This window comes from Acipenser ruthenus, chromosome 7 (genome assembly GCF_902713425.1).
Source record: "Acipenser ruthenus chromosome 7, fAciRut3.2 maternal haplotype, whole genome shotgun sequence".
Classification (NCBI taxonomy): Eukaryota; Metazoa; Chordata; class Actinopteri; order Acipenseriformes; family Acipenseridae; genus Acipenser; species Acipenser ruthenus.
In genome coordinates this window covers 18,499,247-18,516,571 of record NC_081195.1, presented here as the reverse complement: position 1 = coordinate 18,516,571, position 17,325 = coordinate 18,499,247, and the positions used below count along the sequence as shown (strand labels likewise).

The 17,325-nt window shown below is 36.1% G+C and overlaps 1 protein-coding gene across 5 annotated transcripts in view; it reads right to left on the bottom strand.

Moving 5' to 3' along the window:
• Positions 1 to 17,325, bottom strand: part of LOC117415680 (myopalladin-like) — a 141,309-nt gene that overhangs the window by 44,812 nt on the left and 79,172 nt on the right. For 4 of the 5 annotated variants that reach the window (XM_059026522.1, XM_059026521.1, XM_034026319.3 and 1 more), the window contains 2 exons: positions 16,258 to 16,630; positions 1,547 to 1,642 (listed from right to left, as the gene is read on the bottom strand). In XM_059026522.1, the coding sequence (XP_058882505.1) occupies positions 1,547 to 1,642; positions 16,258 to 16,630 (469 nt within the window). The remainder of the gene's footprint in view (positions 1 to 1,546; positions 1,643 to 16,257; positions 16,631 to 17,325) is intronic. The other variant, XM_059026523.1, reaches the window with a different exon arrangement.

Genomic DNA, 17,325 nt, shown 5'->3' with positions numbered 1-17,325 from the left:
TGTAAAGTATGTGTTATGGTTAGAGTCCTGCTATGTTTTTATACATTTGAATTGGTGCTTGGGCCTTCAGTAAAATAAACCAATTTGTAGGCCCAATGCTTGATACCTTATGTTTTAAAGCAGGCTCTATAAACCGTTCCCAGCTACCTGTTTATCTTTCCACTCATTTCATGGCAGCACAGCAAAGTTTTCTGCAGCTGTCAGGCTGTACGACTGGGGCCCACAACACCAATTTATCCGACCCTAAGACAAAACTACACAGAACAAAACTACTGTACACAACACCAATTCATCCGACCCCAAGACAGAACTACACAGAACAGAACTACTGTACACAACACCAATTCATCCGACCCCAAGACAGAACGACACAGAACAGAACTACTGTACACAACACCAATTTATCCGACCCCAAGACAGAACGACACATTTGTCCCTCTGCATTGTGAACTGTAATGCTTCACAAAGCTGTGTGGCCTTATTAGGTTTTAAGAGGGAGAGAGACTATTTGGTTGTACCATATCATGTTTTTTTTTTTTTTTTTTTTAAGGCAGCTAAATATGAGGTAAAATTATAATACATTAAGTAGAATTTTGGCATTCTTTGGTTTCAGCAGTTTTATACAGTATTTCTCAGGTTCCTTTTCTTTATACTAACAGCAAATACCTCCTAAACTTTATTACATCTCACTACTTGCTATGGCTGCCTCTATGTCCTGTTACATGTCTTTTGAAACACGATTGCAGTAGTTTTGATATTTTCATCTATCGGTCCTAGTTCAAATGGGGTTGCACCTGAAGCATTTTTGCAGCCCATCACATTATTATTATTATTATTATTATTATTATTATTATTATTATTATTATTATTATTATTAGTAGTAGTAGTAGTAGTAGTAGTAGTCGTAGTAGTAGTATTAAGGTTAAAGCAGATTTAAGGTAGTTGTTTTGGCTTTTAAACTATAAAAAATACACAATAAAAAATACAGCTACAGGCAAGAATGCAGTATTTTTCAGAATTGATCAGTGTTTATTTTATGGTAGAGGTTTAGTTTATCGAGGTAATAGATGTATTTACTTTGACTGTGATTTAGTACTTTTTTTTTCTTTTTCTTGGCAGTACTATATGTTTCAAATCCTAGTGAAATTTCATGGAAGAGCATGAAGTTTGTTTTAAAATACGTATGTTTTTTACGAGTTATATGACAACACAGCATAGTCACTATACTCGGGAGAGAGTGGATTTCAAAATTCGGTATCCGGTATCAAAGACAGCCAGTATTGTACCGGCAAAATTGGTACAGTTGGAGGGTATGGTAATGGTGTAATGTTTCTTTTTTTTCCAGTTTCCATTTTATACACTATGGAAATGAAAAGTAGTAGTATATTATAGATAGATAATAGATAATCTACTCCTATTGAGCAATCTGATTGGTTAGAAAGGTTGTGATGGAGTATGATCTTAGATAAACACTGAAACCGAGCCCCTGGTTATCTAATTACACTTTTGAAAAGTGTATTTTCCAGCTTTTTCATGTATTTCCTACCTTCCATTAGCTTTAGTAGGAGTTTCACCCCGTCCCCAATCACTGTGCCCCGTTTTCGTTTGATTGGCACCAGTGCAAAGTAGGATCCCATTTTTTCTGCAAGGAGAAAAACAACATTAAAGCGATACAGAACACATTATTTTTTTTAGAATAAACTTTCTTACTTAACTGTTACTTCCATGTGCAGCCTGTCTTATCAGTGTAGTTTTAAAACAAAACTGTGTTTGGTGGTATTTATATGTTATGGTTACGGTAGACTGCACATTGCTGTATCTAGCCTTTCAGGTATAGCAGAAAAATATAATACAACCCACATGAAAAAATATACATTTCAACATATATTTCAATATGTGTTGATTATTATAAATTGCCACATTTTATGTTGGTTTATTTTGTTTATATAATATATAAATAATCTGTAAAATAGGGCCCTATATTTAAAAAAAAAAAATGCAAAATTTGAAACTTAATTTACTATTACAGAAAAAATCTGAGAATTTTTATGTTAAGATATTTCCTCTCAAAATATATTTAAAAATATGATTTTAATGTAGTAACCTTTTAAAATGATCCCCCCCATCTGAGATGGATAAATATATTTGGCTATATTTGACATATATATGTCTATAAGAAAAGACAGTATTGTGACTTGAATGTGTTGATGTTATATTTTACAGTGAAACTACCATGAAAGACAGGCCACACAAGGAAGTACAAGAAGCATTGAGTTTATAATAAAAATCACATGATGTTCTTTACCGCTTTAGAGTTATAAAACTAGCAAGAAACAATCGAGCAATTCAGAGATGTTTATTGCAGGTTTTATAAGGTCAACATTGTTTCTCTTTTGCAGCCAAAATGAAAGTGAATACTTTGAAGACAACAAATTTAGCCCCTAGCATTGTCGAAAGTGAGATGAGAAGACACTGAATCTGTATACAGTCATGAATTATGCTAAAACATGAGACCTTTGCCTCACATCTCTACAAGCATTGTTTAAGCCTGACCCTGCCTGCGTCTCTAAAGCACAAATTGGGTGTTTTGAGCTGATTAATGTCCACAGCAGGCTTGGTTGAGACAACGAAACGTATTGTTATTTTATTTGTGATACAAAATTGACCCAGTCTCAGATTACATTCACAATACTGTTTCATAAAGAACAGTTGGTTTTTCACCAGCATGCATGCTTGGGTCCAAACTATAAATTTGCAATTTTTTTGTGACCGTTCCATATGCCACGAATGATAATCATCCATATTTCCTACAGAAAACATTTGCTTTGAATAAGCCTACTGAACCACATGCTTCACAATTACTTCACAATCATGTGACAAGCATGTGATTGCCACTGTACTATTGGACTAGTCGACTATTCCGTGTTACTCCTAATAACAGAGTAGTATTAGAAACTGGTGACTCACAATGCAGTGTTTTATTAGTTTCTTAAATATTTTTAGTAGTGTACTGTGATTAACATAGTTTGCACTATGATGAAAAATGTGTCTTGAATTACAAACTTTACAAACAAATCATATCATTTTACTTAATAAAAAAAGAGACACTAAGATGGGGGTCCGTGGCTCACATGGCAGCTGGAGACAATGAAAACCGTGAAAACTCCAACACTGCTGTTGGCATAGGCTGAAAAGAGGCAAACAATGCTACTTAACCACAGTGTAAAGGAGGAGTTGGAAAGGTCATGGACAGGTGCCCTTGTTTGGGTCTGCTTGTCCGTTTAATGATGATGTGGATGGGAGAACAGTTTAATTACTCCCCTTTGTAAAACTCCCCACCAGTGAACCTGACCATCCTGTCAAAACCATTGCCTTCAGGGAGAGAAATGCAGTGACGGGTGGAGTGACTGCTACTCCAGTGCCCATAATTGTATACCATGCATTACCAGAATGGACCTTTGTGAGTAACTAAGCCTTGTAAAGCTGAAGTGAAAAAAGTTGTACTTTAATTATTGGCTTATATGTTTTTCTTTTTCCCTTTTGTTTACCTAAGGTGTACTTAATAAATCTTTGTCTTCATTTTTCTCTGCACTGGTTTGTCTGTGGTACAGCGAGCTAAATAATAATGGAGGAGATTTTAACAGATTATAGCAGAACAGTGCAGCAATGAAAAAAAACTTTGAGCGATATACAAAGTATTTTGCTTTAACCAGTTCTCAGGATGTCACAATACATCTATACACTACCATAAAGAAAATGCCAATTGCCTTAAAAATTCCTAATAATATAAACCAAGGACTTTCCACTCATATAAAAGAAAGACAGCACCCCATTGTCTATTTATTTACTTTCAGGGCATAGAGAATGGGCACGTCTCTATGAACTCTGCAGACAAGACAGTAACATTGCCCGTGGCTGTGGCACTCCAGGTACCCCATTCAGAGCATGGATTACTTAATAAACTATCCAGCTAGGGAATGCCTCTTTCCTTCATCACTTCATCAAGGAACAAAGCAACCTATGATAACAGATAACCTACACATTTCTGTTTATGTAAACCATGTTTAACAGAAAAGGAGTGTCTAATCTATACTGTGGGAAGAAAGGTTATTTAGGCGTAGCTATACCGCTATGGCCAAACATTTTGCATCACCTAGAATTTTAGGATTGAGACCATTTAAAAAAAAAGAAAAGTTATGAATATAATTTAGATATTTTATTTAACGTCATGTAATCAAAGAAACTACAAAATTATATCGCAGAAGTCTACTGGAAGCCATAATAGTAGTATGGTATTTCATGCTAGATTTTGAAATGTCACATTTTTCCATTTTTGTCAGGTTTTCGTTAAGTATATGGAAAACTACAAAGCGGTTTGTAATTCAATATGTTAACGTAACATTATTCAGCAGGTTTCATTTGACTTTATGAAGTAAAATTAAGTTAATTCTATAGGGTGATGCAAAATTTTTGGCCATATTTGTACACGTGTGAATTCATACCAGTACAGTATGTGCTAAAAAGTGATTATGCAAGGTTATGGCTATGAACAATACATTCTACATGGTTTTTAAAGATTACATCCTGGTGTAATTAATCAATATTAACCACCTTGCATATTTTATTTTAATAGCCTTTTATAAGTTTACATGATTTTCTATGTAATCGATGTGTATGAGAGATTGGAATGGGTGAGTTTGTTTGAATTCTGGCAAGTTGGTTCATCACACTTTACATGTTGAGGGATAGTGTTGTTATCTTACTTAAAGTGATTGTAACAAAATAATTCCATACACTTTCACATCCATGCACATTTATTAATGATATAGCTCGTAATGTGCAGTTTTGAAAGAAACACATGTTTATTCATTTTTAAATGTTTCTGAGGTCAACTGTCACTTTTCTATTCAACTATTAGGTTCTACCCCTACTTCACAGTAAGAAAAAAAGGATGTTTATTTGCTTGTTTTTTCCCCCCACTTTATGTGGAATACTGTTGCTGTGTGATTTGTTTAAGTGTTCATAAGTGCACTGCAAAACTGTTTGCTTTGAATTTAAGATTTTATATGATATCCAATACTGGGCATAATAATCAAGCTGATTCAAGTGCTGAACTACGAACACTACAGAGGGAATATTTACACTGATCAGTGTAATCATTCCCGTGCTTTCCAGGTGATGCTGCTCAGTTAATATATGCAGCGGTTTGGATATTGAGGTTTACAGTTCCTTTTATCTGTGCAGCCCCAGAAAAGAACAGCTGTTCTGTGCTTGGGTTGAAGTTGAGTCAGCGCTGCATCAGCTAAACTAAAATTGAATGAAACAACCCTGAGCATTGTATAAGCAGTAATACTAAAATAAACTAAGAATAAAATCTCTCTCAAGGCTGGAAAATAAAAATATGAACAGCAAAGCAATTGGAGCACGGAAGAAATCTGTTATGCTTTTAAATGACCATTAAAAAGGCGAATTTGTACACAAATATTCTCAATATTTTCCTGACATTTTTTACATATTTGAGTAACAATAAATGTACCACAATGCCGAGAAATGAAAATAAATTGCTTGTATTGTTAAAAACATGTGGTGAAAACATAAATTTAGCCCTTTCAGCTCAGCATGAATAAGCTCTTTTAGTTTCCATTTCTGGGTGAATTTAAAAATGTACGACTGGAACAAGGCCCTGAAGGGGGTTCCACTCTGCCTCAGAGGAGTGTCAAAAGTGGTACTCCTTTGAAGCTGGAATTTGTACACTAAGAACATGGCTGGAAACCTCATTCTTCCTTTTTGCCTCAACTTGTAACCAAGGCATTAATAATAATACTACTACTACGACTACTACTACTACTACTACTACTAATAATAATAATAAACAGATGAAGCTTGCCAAGCACTGGGTGCCTGACCCTCAACGTTTACTTCACTGATAACACCAGGCCTCTGAATTGCTGTCTTGTATACTCTTAACTGTCAGATGTGTGCCTGGTGTTTACAGTCCTACAGTTCAAGTTGCATGGAAAGTGCTGAGTGTTTATTAGCTACTTTTCCAGTCTAACACATTGCTCACTCTAGTTACTAAAACTACACAGGTGTTTAAAAAACTCAGCACCTGTGTTATTTTGACATTCTGTCAGTGACTTTAACCTGTGCAGCTTTTTTTTTGTATTTTATGAAGCCTCTTGTGATTGACTAAGAAATATTTTTAATTATACAACAAGCAGACACTGTTCTCCCATTGTTTTTTATGGAGATTCGCTGTTTTGTTATTACTCAGTTAAGGGAAAGCAGTGACACCTGTTCTAAAACCACTGCTTACTGATGAAGGCTTTTCATGGCCACTTTCTCTCAAAAACTCTATCAGTGGATGTAATTGGGTAGTCTCAGCCTCAACCCTGCCGCAGTGGACTACAATGATTATTTCAGACAACCTCAGGAGTTCCATTATTACCTTGAAACACACCACATCAATGCCATAATGACATTATAATATATAGGTCTCACCACAAGAGGAATGTAAGCCAATGCACAACGTTTGTCCTGAGATGCAATTTGATCTTTGACGTGTAATAAAGAACAACTAGTAGATTCACTAAACTGTCCAAATATTTTGGCCACATCAAAAACGCTTACGTTCTAGATGCATTCACACCTGGATAACTCCAGTACAATAGACAGTATATCAATTACACCTTTTCTCCTAGCCAGCGATAGTTCACTTATATCAGACACTGGGGCTAAGGTGATCAAGTTAGACCAGAAGTTAATTAGAAAGATGGGTGCTGCTCTGTCCATAGCCCAGATTGACTGCTTGGTTCAAGCGGTTGAGCCCAAATAGCAGCACTTTTACACTGCCATTTAAAATATCTACAGCTTACAGAACTAAACATGCATCATGTCCTAAAGTTTACAAGTTTTCCAGAGCATGTATTACACAGGGCAGCATATCATACACGTGTTATAAAAGATATAAGCATGCATGCAGAATAACAATTACATAAAGACTTTGTAGTACAGATTGTAGAGTAAAGATTACAAAGAACCAATTTCAAGTCACTAAGTAAAAACTAAGAAAAAAATAGTTAAGCTACTTTTTAAAGCGTAAAAGCATTTACTCCAGTCTTTAATTAATTGTTCACATTAATGTTACCAAAAGAGAAAAAAAAATAACTTAAAGATGCTTGGAAGACATTGTATTATATTACCTATCTGTATGCTTCTAGCCTTGTCATATTAAAAGGTGTTTTTCTGAATCCCAAAAATAGGAGTTAATTAAAGACTAGAGTAAATGCTTTGAAAATATAGTCAATAGTCTTTAAATGTTCTTCTGTGTGTGTGTTAAAAGCTTTGTAAATTGGGCAGGGCAATAAATCACCAAATGCTTTCAATGTATGGTACCAAGATGCTCAGGTGTAACATAAATTAGTGGAAATTAGGATGCATTTTACAAATATATAGCAAGGGAAATTATAGCAATGTATTTTGAAAAACACCCAAAATAGACAGTGCTTTTGTAGTTAGAGCACTATTCTTTAGTTCAAATTAACATGTGGTAACAGAGCAAATTAAACAGTTAAACCGTCAAAGCAAAACAAGAAGTAACAAGATAAAATTACTTTTTAAGCCAGAATTAAATTTTTTTAAAAAGGAGAAGCAGAGAAAAGTATGTTGCTTCTGACCAAAGATAATACATTATTCTTCTGTGTTACAAAAGCGCTGTTACAAATAGGCAATTACTACATAGCAAAGTATAAGCATCTAATTATTTTGTCAGCAGTACAATTACTAAAAAAGATTTAATGCAAGATTGGTAATGTATGATGCATGCATTTTAAAAAGTTAGCACATGAATTGCTTCATGAAACCCGTACTGTAACAAAAATAATAATCTATTAAAAATTGTTATCCTGTTTAAAAGTTTATTACGTTACTCTGTATTTAGATGTTGCCATTGTGGACATCATAGTATATCACAGACAAGTTGGTAAAAATTGGTAAAATTGTGGTTTACTATGGTAAAGCACAGTAAATGTATAGTTAAAGCACAGTAAAGTACTGTGCAAATTTACTTTGGTACATATAAAAGGGATGTTTTCTTTGTTCAATAACAAATTAAATTATTATTCTATCAACAGTCGAAAACAAAAGCTTCATGCATGGAAGTACAAGTGACAAAGTATATTTATAAAATTAAAGTGACTATGAGGTCTATTCAATTGATCTAAACAGTTGAGGATCTGTTTCAATCGTTAAAAGAAGTAAAAACCAACATCTATACTGTGTGAAGCTGTCAAGTTTATTTTTGTCTTTAAAAATATTAAATTGACAGTTTTGGTCCTAATTTAATAATTAAACAGTGGTGGTATTAGGTACAGACATGCTCAACTTTGTTGGTACCCTTACAGCTCATTGAAATAATGCTTCATTCCTCCTGAAAAGTGATGAAATTAAAAGCTATTTTATCATGTATACTTGCATGCCTTTGGTATGTCATAGAATAAAGCAAAGAAGCTGTGAAAAGAGATGAATTATTGCTTATTCTACAAAGATATTCTAAAATGGCCTGGACACATTTGTTGGTACCCCTAAGAAAAGATAATAAATAATTGGATTATAGTGATATTTCAAACTAATTTGTTTCTTTAATTAGTATCACACATGTCTCCAATCTTGTAATCAGTCATTCAGCCTATTTAAATGGAGAAAAGTAGTCACTGTGCTGTTTGGTATCGTTTTATACACCACACTGAACATGGACCAGAGAAAGCAAAGGAGAGAGTTGTCTGAGGAGATCAGAAAGAAAATAATAGACAAGCATGGTAAAGGTAAAGGCTACAAGACCATCTCCAAGCAGCTTGATGTTCCTGTGACAACAGTTGCAAATATTATTAAGAAGTTTAAGGTCCATGGAACTGTAGCCAACCTCCCTGGGCGCGGCCACAAGAGGAAAATCGACCACAGAGTGAACAGAAGGATAGTGCGAATGGTAGAAAAAGAACCAAGGATAACTGCCAAAGAGATACAAGCTGAACTCCAAGGTGAAGGTACGTCAGTTTCTGATCGCACCATCCGTCGCTTTTTGAGCAAAAGTGGGCTCCATGGAAGACCCAGGAGGACTCCACTTTTGAAAGAAAAACATAAAAAAGCCAGACTGGAATTTGCTAAAATGCATATTGACAAGCCACAATCCTTCTGGGAGAATGTCCTTTGGACAGATGAGTCAAAACTGGAGCTTTTTGGCAAGTCACATCAGCTCTATGTTCTCATCAGCTCTACGAAAAAATGAAGCTTTCAAAGAAAAGAACACCATACCTACAGTGAAACATGGAGGAGGCTCGGTTATGTTTTGGGGCTGCTTTGCTGCGCCTGGCACAGGGTGCCTTGAATCTGTGCAGGGCACAATGAAATCTCAAGACTATCAAGGCATTCTGGAGCGAAACGTACTGCCCAGTGTCAGAAAGCTCTGTCTCAGTCGCACGTCATGGGTCCTCCAACAGGATAATGACCCAAAACATACAGCTAAAAGCACCCAAGAATGGATAAGAACAAAACATTGGACTATTCTGAAGTGGCCTTCTATGAGTCCTGATCTGAATCCTATCGAACATCTATGGAAAGAGCTGAAACTTGCAGTCTGGAGAAGGCACCCATCAAACCTGAGACAGCTGGAGCAGTTTGCTCAGGAAGAGTGGGCCAAACTACCTGTTAACAGGTGCAGAAGTCTCATTGAGAGCTACAGAAAACGTTTGATTGCAGTGATTGCCTCTAAAGGTTGTGCAACAAAATATTAGGTTAGCGGTCCCATCATTTTTGTCCATGCCATTTTCATTTGTTTTCTTATTTACAATATTATGTTGAATAAAAAAATCAAAAGCAAAGTCTGATTTCTATTAAATATGGAATAAACAATGGTGGATGCCAATTACTTTTGTCAGTTTCAAGTTATTTCAGAGAAAATTGTGCATTCTTCGTTTTTTGTGGAGGGGTACCAACAAATTTGAGCACGTCTGTATGTCACTGTTTACATCAATTGAATATACCCCATTATTTTTTTTATAGAAATGGCTAACTAACCCTTTGTTAACCCTGCTTTCAGTTTCCACTTACTGCATGGCACAATATATTCCTTTAATGAGAATGACACTACTTTTTACTACTACCACTACTCTTATTTATATTCTCACAAACTTCTAGGCAAAGAGTGTCGAAATCTGAGTATTATTCACAATCTGTGTGACATTCCAGTCACAACCTTTTATTTTCCTCTCACAGTAAAGCAAGGTATCTGGAAATGCTCAGTAATCATTTGAGCAGACTAACCTTTGTATTACTGGGATAGACTAATCCATTGTTTTCAACAGCTCTTTACAGTGTATAGCTGTTAGCCATCACATGACTTTGTCAAGACATTGTGATCCCTCAATCCACCATTTAGCATACCCCTTTTGGAGTCTGCTTCATCACTCCATTGCCCTCTACCTCTTTCAAAAGAGGTCTTTAATTCAATGTGACGTCAATGACCGTGGTGCTGGTTACAACATGGACTTTTGCCCAGCACAGCCCCGCAACCCAAGTGTGTCTTTAGGGAGCCTCTGTAAGAAGAGATACTCTTCTGGGGCAAAGGAATACAGCAAATACAGCAGCTCTATGGAAAGCAAGTGTACGAGTGCAAACCTGTAGCCTAAAAGAGCAAGAACTTTCAATTTGCAATTTGTATGTTGTTGATTATACCTGCCAATATATTTAGTGTTATCGTAGTACCATGTTTATACTATCTAATTTACTGTGTAATCCTCGTTATACTTGTTAGAACTGACAGAATCAGACTGTTGATGTTTTAGAGCAACTCTGCTTGTAGCAAAGAAGATTGTGCGTCATTTACTGAGAAACACCAAAATAAGTTCCAACAACTTTAATAATGAACTGGGCTTTTCAAAACAGCTCAAAGCACTTTCCCAGGTCATATAAAAAGAAAAAAAAAATCCCCAACCCTAATATTTGAGCAACAGCATTCAGATTGGCGGTTATGCAGGTCTCATCTTGAATGAGCTCAATTGATCATAGATGTATTGTTATTGCTGCCAACATCAATGAAAGTGATCCTCAATTACACAAGCTCAGATCTCACTCAACATTGGATTTTTTTTTTTTTTATCTTTTAATTAAAGCTGAAGTCCAATTAATCCTAAAATGTGAATCCTTGCTGTCTTACCCATATGTTCATGGAGCGGCAGGTCGACTGTCTTCAGATTAAAGTTGTTGTAGCTAACTTCCACCCACTATATAAAAAGTGCAGTTTTGAAAGAAACACATGCACACATATATTATAATTTTAGAATGTGCTATTGCACTCGGCAGTTTCCTTCCCTTTCACTCAGGAAGTCTGTTCCTGCTTCACCTCCGTAGTCATTTCACCTCTGCAGGTGATTTTTTCTGTTATTCTTGACACACTCAAACCAGTGTACACACACAGGAGGGTCCTCTTAACCTTGGACTAGTTTATTTAAAATATTGTATCTAATCTAAATCGTCAATAAGAGTCTTTGGAGAAGATTTGTGAAAATTCAAGGCAGTTATTATGTTTACCAGGTGGAGTATGACAGACAGACAGACAGACAGACAGACAGACCAACAAGATCACTGAATAAGGGTCCAAAAATTAAAAATAACAATGTACACCCAACTGTGCATTTTAAGGCTGTAATTCCATCAAAGGTTTCTGGTGACATACAAATCACACGAGTAGGAAGTATGCCAATAAGAATCTGAGTGGGGAGGTTAAAAGAGCTTTGATATATTGCAACCAATGTAACGGGAATGACCAAAGGGGAAAGTTCAGCATGCAACAGACAAATGTATCATTTGAACACTCTGTATCCGAACTGTGTTACTTAAATCAATCTGGTATATTGAGGCTGTAAAATGGAAAAAACACTACTGTGAATTGTAATTGCTAGTTGTGTCTGACTTTATGAAAAGCCAGTAAGGTAAAACAATATATAACCACCTGCAATATGTAGCACACACTTTTGGTTAAAAGGACGTTCCTACACATGACTCAGTAATTTGTTACACTAAGGACATGTATTCTAAAATATAAAGCTGTTTCTCATTGTTGCAAGTCATTTTCAGTCATACAGATAACTTACAGTTGATGGAATGGCAGCCAGGCTCGGATGGCAGTGGATTCCTGACTGACCGGTGGGCGTGTGTCGGCCGAGTGTCTTGTTATAAAAAACAGCTGCTGACACCCCCTCAGGACTGATTTGTCAGAGCATGGCGGTGAGAAGACGGCATTGTTTCAAACAATTAGTACCACTGTGTGTATAAACGGGGTCGTCTTCCAAGCACCCCTATGACACCCACTCACTCAATTTACTAAATGTATTTGCTTTACATTGTCCCCTGTGCAATAATAAGCACGATGTCTTACAAGTGGCACCACACATTTTATCCCATTACAACCAGGGCTGAACGACTAAGTGGGATATTTATTCTTGCATTTTTATGGGTTTCTGCAATGGTAACTGTCAAAACAAGCGTTACACTGAATTTTGTACCCGTCTGAAGTATTCCCTCCAGCTGCCATTGGTGGAATGATATGACATAACATTTTGACATGATATACACATTGATAATCCATTGCAGAACTACGGTATTTAGGGACATTAAGACAGTTTGGGACTTTTTTTTTTTTTTTTAAGGCATGCAGGACTACAAGTACCAGGATGCATTGCAATGCGTTAACACATTAAATGTGCCAAACTGTCCTGGGGACATATGGTCATCCTAATGGTAATATTATTACTTCTTAAAATTCTTAAAATTGTAAAGATATTGAAAGATGAATTTCATGCATCTTGCAGTTTCTTTAAAGAATCTTTGAGTAAAAAAAGAATAGTATTAGAAAAGAAATGACTTTCTATTATCTAAAGTTGCTTCTGAATGAAACCTAAACTAGAGTCACTGTTCTGAGGATGAACACAGGGGAACAGCAGCTGAACGGCCCAACAGCTGTAGAGTGAAACATTTATTTATTGTTTTGCCTAGCGTATTTGACAGCCACTGCTCACACCTGTTGCTTAGAATTGCGGAGATAAACTTTTGAACAAAAACTGGGATTTCTCATACATTTTAGTCATGCCATTGACGGGGGGCTGTGGTTTCTGGCATGTTTAGGTCTGTTACTATAAATAAGCAATCTGCAATAAAAACAAGTGTGTTTAACAAACCGTTACCTTGTTCTTTCTAGTGTACCATGTTACGGTAAGAACAATTCATTAATTGCTTATTCTCCATATAAAACACTGTAGACACTGCTTTTAAATAGCCTATTTGTGAGGGTTAAAGGAATACAGAACAGTTATAGAGGGAAGGGAATTGCTTACCTATCAAATGTAGTACCTTGACTTGAACATATTGATGTGTAAGGTGATCTATTACATGCCAATCCAATGTCTTTAAATACATATAATATAGTTATAACAGGGGAATTAAAGAAAATACTGTTCTGTATCACTTTGATTACTTAGCTCACGTTATACCCTTCTGAAAAAAAGTGAATGTCTACTTCAAGAATAACAACTTGCACATTGTAGAATGTTTTGTCACAATAATACAAGTAAATTCCAGAAAAGCTTTTATGTGGTCATCCATGACTTTACACACTCAATACTATAATGTATATTTGTCCACCCCTTCAATGTCTTTCTTTCCTGTCAATAACCAACTAGCTGCTTCCCCTAATGACTGGCATGCTTTGCAGCCATTGACTTGCTTTGACCCAAAAGACTGTCTGCGGTGAAATGACCTTGAAAGTGAAACAGTAACACACTACCTGAAATAAGGCATGCAAACTGAGAGCTTCCTTTAAAGTAATTGTATCTGATAAAACAGTTCCATAAAATCCCTCTGCTTTGCACATCCATTAATTATATAGGTCTCAAATGTGTAGTTCTAAAAGAAACATACGTTAGAGCAAACATGTATTTTGATTTCATAACATGATATCTGGGATATCTGTTGCAAGCCATGTTTTTAGAGTGCCTTGTACTTCCTGGGTCATTTTACCTGGAGTGAAATTTCTTCACCCCTTCACTTAGTTCTAACCTAATAATAACAAACCAATTAGCTGCATCCCCCTATTGACTGACAAGCTTTCAGACAGTAACAGACTTGACCCAGAAGACACTACAGAGGGGAAATGACCCAGAAAGTGCAAGTGCCAACACCGAGAGCTGAGTGTAGTACAAGATATCATGTTTTCAAATTTAAATACTGCTATATTAAAACTGCACACTGAGACCTACCTTATAGAAGTGCAGCATGGCTATGATTTACTGAATGTAATTATTTTGTTAGCATGTATGGTTTTAGCTACCATTACCATGTATGGTTTTAAATTAAAATAATTTTTTGCTCTAACATGTTTTTCTTTTAACATTGTACATAGAGAATGGCAGTGTCTGACAGGATTGATTTATGAAATAATTTCACTAGCTGTAACCCCTTTAAGGGTTAATAATAATTTATGATTTTCAGTGATATTTACAAGCAGCTGCTTGAAGTGGTATTAACTCTAGAACATGAACATGATAATTAGCAATTGTATAAGCAATTGTCTGTGGGTTAATCATTTATAATCTCATATCCGTGACATTATAAAAAATAAACATATGGTTATCCCCCCACACAGTTTTCATGGAATTAATGTTGTGTAATTTTAGAATGTTTTTTGACAGTAGACATTATTTAGTATCATACTGTAGCCAAGATGCCTTAACATCACAGAAGGTCAAAATATAACAAAGAGGAATTTTATTGTGAATTTCAATTTTACTAGTGCAAAAACCCACAAAGCGTCCTCATAATCTTGTAATAATCGCTCAGTACCTGGTTAGGTTGAAAATATTTTAAATTAAGAGTTTGCTGGATTATAGCCAAATGCATTCCAAAACATTTGTTGGAATGCATAATACAAGTTTAGTGCAGAATCAAGGCAATTGTCATGTTCCCCCATGCAGACAGACAGAAGGACAGGATCAGCACATAACATTCCTCATTTATTGAACGAGGACCTTAAAAATGCTGGATGAACTGTATGACAAAAAGTGTACGTGTGTGTTGGGACTAACACTTTCCTGCCAAGTGCACTGTTAGTTTTTTACTGCTGTTTGTTGTCTGCTGTCCACCTGTCTGAATTCACAGTACTTTTACCAAACAAGTCTGCACTCCCCTTACACCTGTAAATGGGTGATGGACATGTCTGTTTTGAAGGCAGAGTTGTTGCATTAACAGTTTGATAGTCTAGTTGGGAACCTAGCCATGCAGGAGAAATGTGGCTCTACTGTATATAAGTTTTTTGCTGCTCTGGATTTCGCTTCAGTCATTTTGTATTGGCTCAGCAGCTACATCAGTTATTATGGTCGATCCATAAAACATTTTTGCAGGTGTTAAGTCATCCAGGAACGTGTTAACGACAGACAGCCCTGCCACATTTCTGTGAAGCTGCAGAGAGGAAACTGGTAAGTCATCCTTAACCAGGTTATTCTCAAAGGGTTTTACTTCAAATATTTTTTGTAATAATTTGAAATAACCCTGTATAAAAATAAACAAATTAGGTATTTAATTTAAATAGCAATTGTATGTACATGCAAAATATTAGGGTTATCTTAGCTATATTGTTGTTTAGATTCCCTTTGTATCATTTTCTATTTCAGTCATCACATCTTGGTGACTATTTAAAGTCAGAAGTTAAAAGGATAGACACATGGAACATGGTGATATTTCCTACATTCACTTTGTGTTGCAGGGGGCACGTTAATGGTATCCCTCTGGTGTGCCAGACATTATTCTGAGAGCCTTAATATTCTGAAAAGTCATCAGGATGTGATGACTGAAACAGAAAATGGTAAAAATGTAAATGAATGCAAAACAGCAAGAAGAATACATTAGTTAAGACAACTCTGTTGCTCACTAATTTCAAAGAAGACATTAAGCCACTCAAAGAATGGAACATGGTTAAGCCAAGTTTGCTTGCAAAATTGACCTCTTAGGAAACAATGATGCATGTAAAATCTATATCAGGATAACAAGATAAATCCAACGAAATGTTCCAAATAACCTTTCATAAAACACAATGTATATATACAGGGTGATTAGAAAGTAAGTTTACCACATCAGTGCACCATGTCATTGATGTGGTAAACTTACTTTCCAGAGGATGACATAAACATGTGCCATGTAAATTAGCATACTCACAGTTTGGGCTTTGCCAGTACTGGTGGGGGCTCTTTGACTGGTGTTGTTGGCACTGCAGCCCCTGCTGACTGCCCGTTGACCAAGTCAAATGGAGAACCTGCCTTCTGCTGCGTGGCAAAGAGAACATCTTCCACAGATGAAGTCTCACTTTCTTTGTCATCTTCTGGCAACTTAAAGTGCACACGCAACCCCGCCTTAGAGCTTGAGCGGGGTTCATTGTGGTTAACCAAGACCCCCTCCAGTTTGGGTTTTAGGCAGCCTGTAGGGTCTGGTGGAGTTGCTTCAGGAAGATAAGCAGGAGCTTTGAGATGAGAGGACTCCACTGTTATAGTGCCAGCAGCATTAGAGGCAACATCATTGCTGTTCTCTTTGCCTGTGGGGAAGCAAATTCAAACAATTTGCTCAATACAGAGTATGGGATAAACCAGATACAGATAACTCCAGACTTTGTAATTCCTTGTTTCCTGCTGGGGAAAAAAACACACACACACAGGAAATTTCCACAATAAACGTGCGTGTCAATTGTCAAATCAAAAAAAGGAAGAAAAAGTTCAGGTCATTCACAGGACAGAAACACAAAACACTGTCAGGTTTACAAGGTGAAGAATGGGTGGTGCATGCATTGGACTGTTCAAATCGAAACCGGAACACAGGAAGAGAGGGTTTTAGAAACATATGTATAATGGTGAATTGGAGGATGAACTGGAATAATACCTCTGGAGAGAATACATTACTGCAAAATTCCAACCCCAATGTTCCTGAAGCAGTAATCATTGAGGTATAGAAGGTATAGAGAGGTATCCATCCAGAATGATTTAAACACCTGGAGGTCATGTTGAATCAGTGCCATCGTGTCTGCCCATGGTGGCACTACATCCTAGTGTTATAATGACCAGTGTTTATTTTTTTCACCTCTTCTCTGAACACTATGTACAGATCCATCTACCTGTGTTTCGATGCAGTGGTATGAAAAGCAATTCATATGGACCATAATTAGTTCTAATGTGCTTGAAATATATCTGTAGCTATTCAGTTATTGTTGTAATATAAAATTATACTGTTAAACTG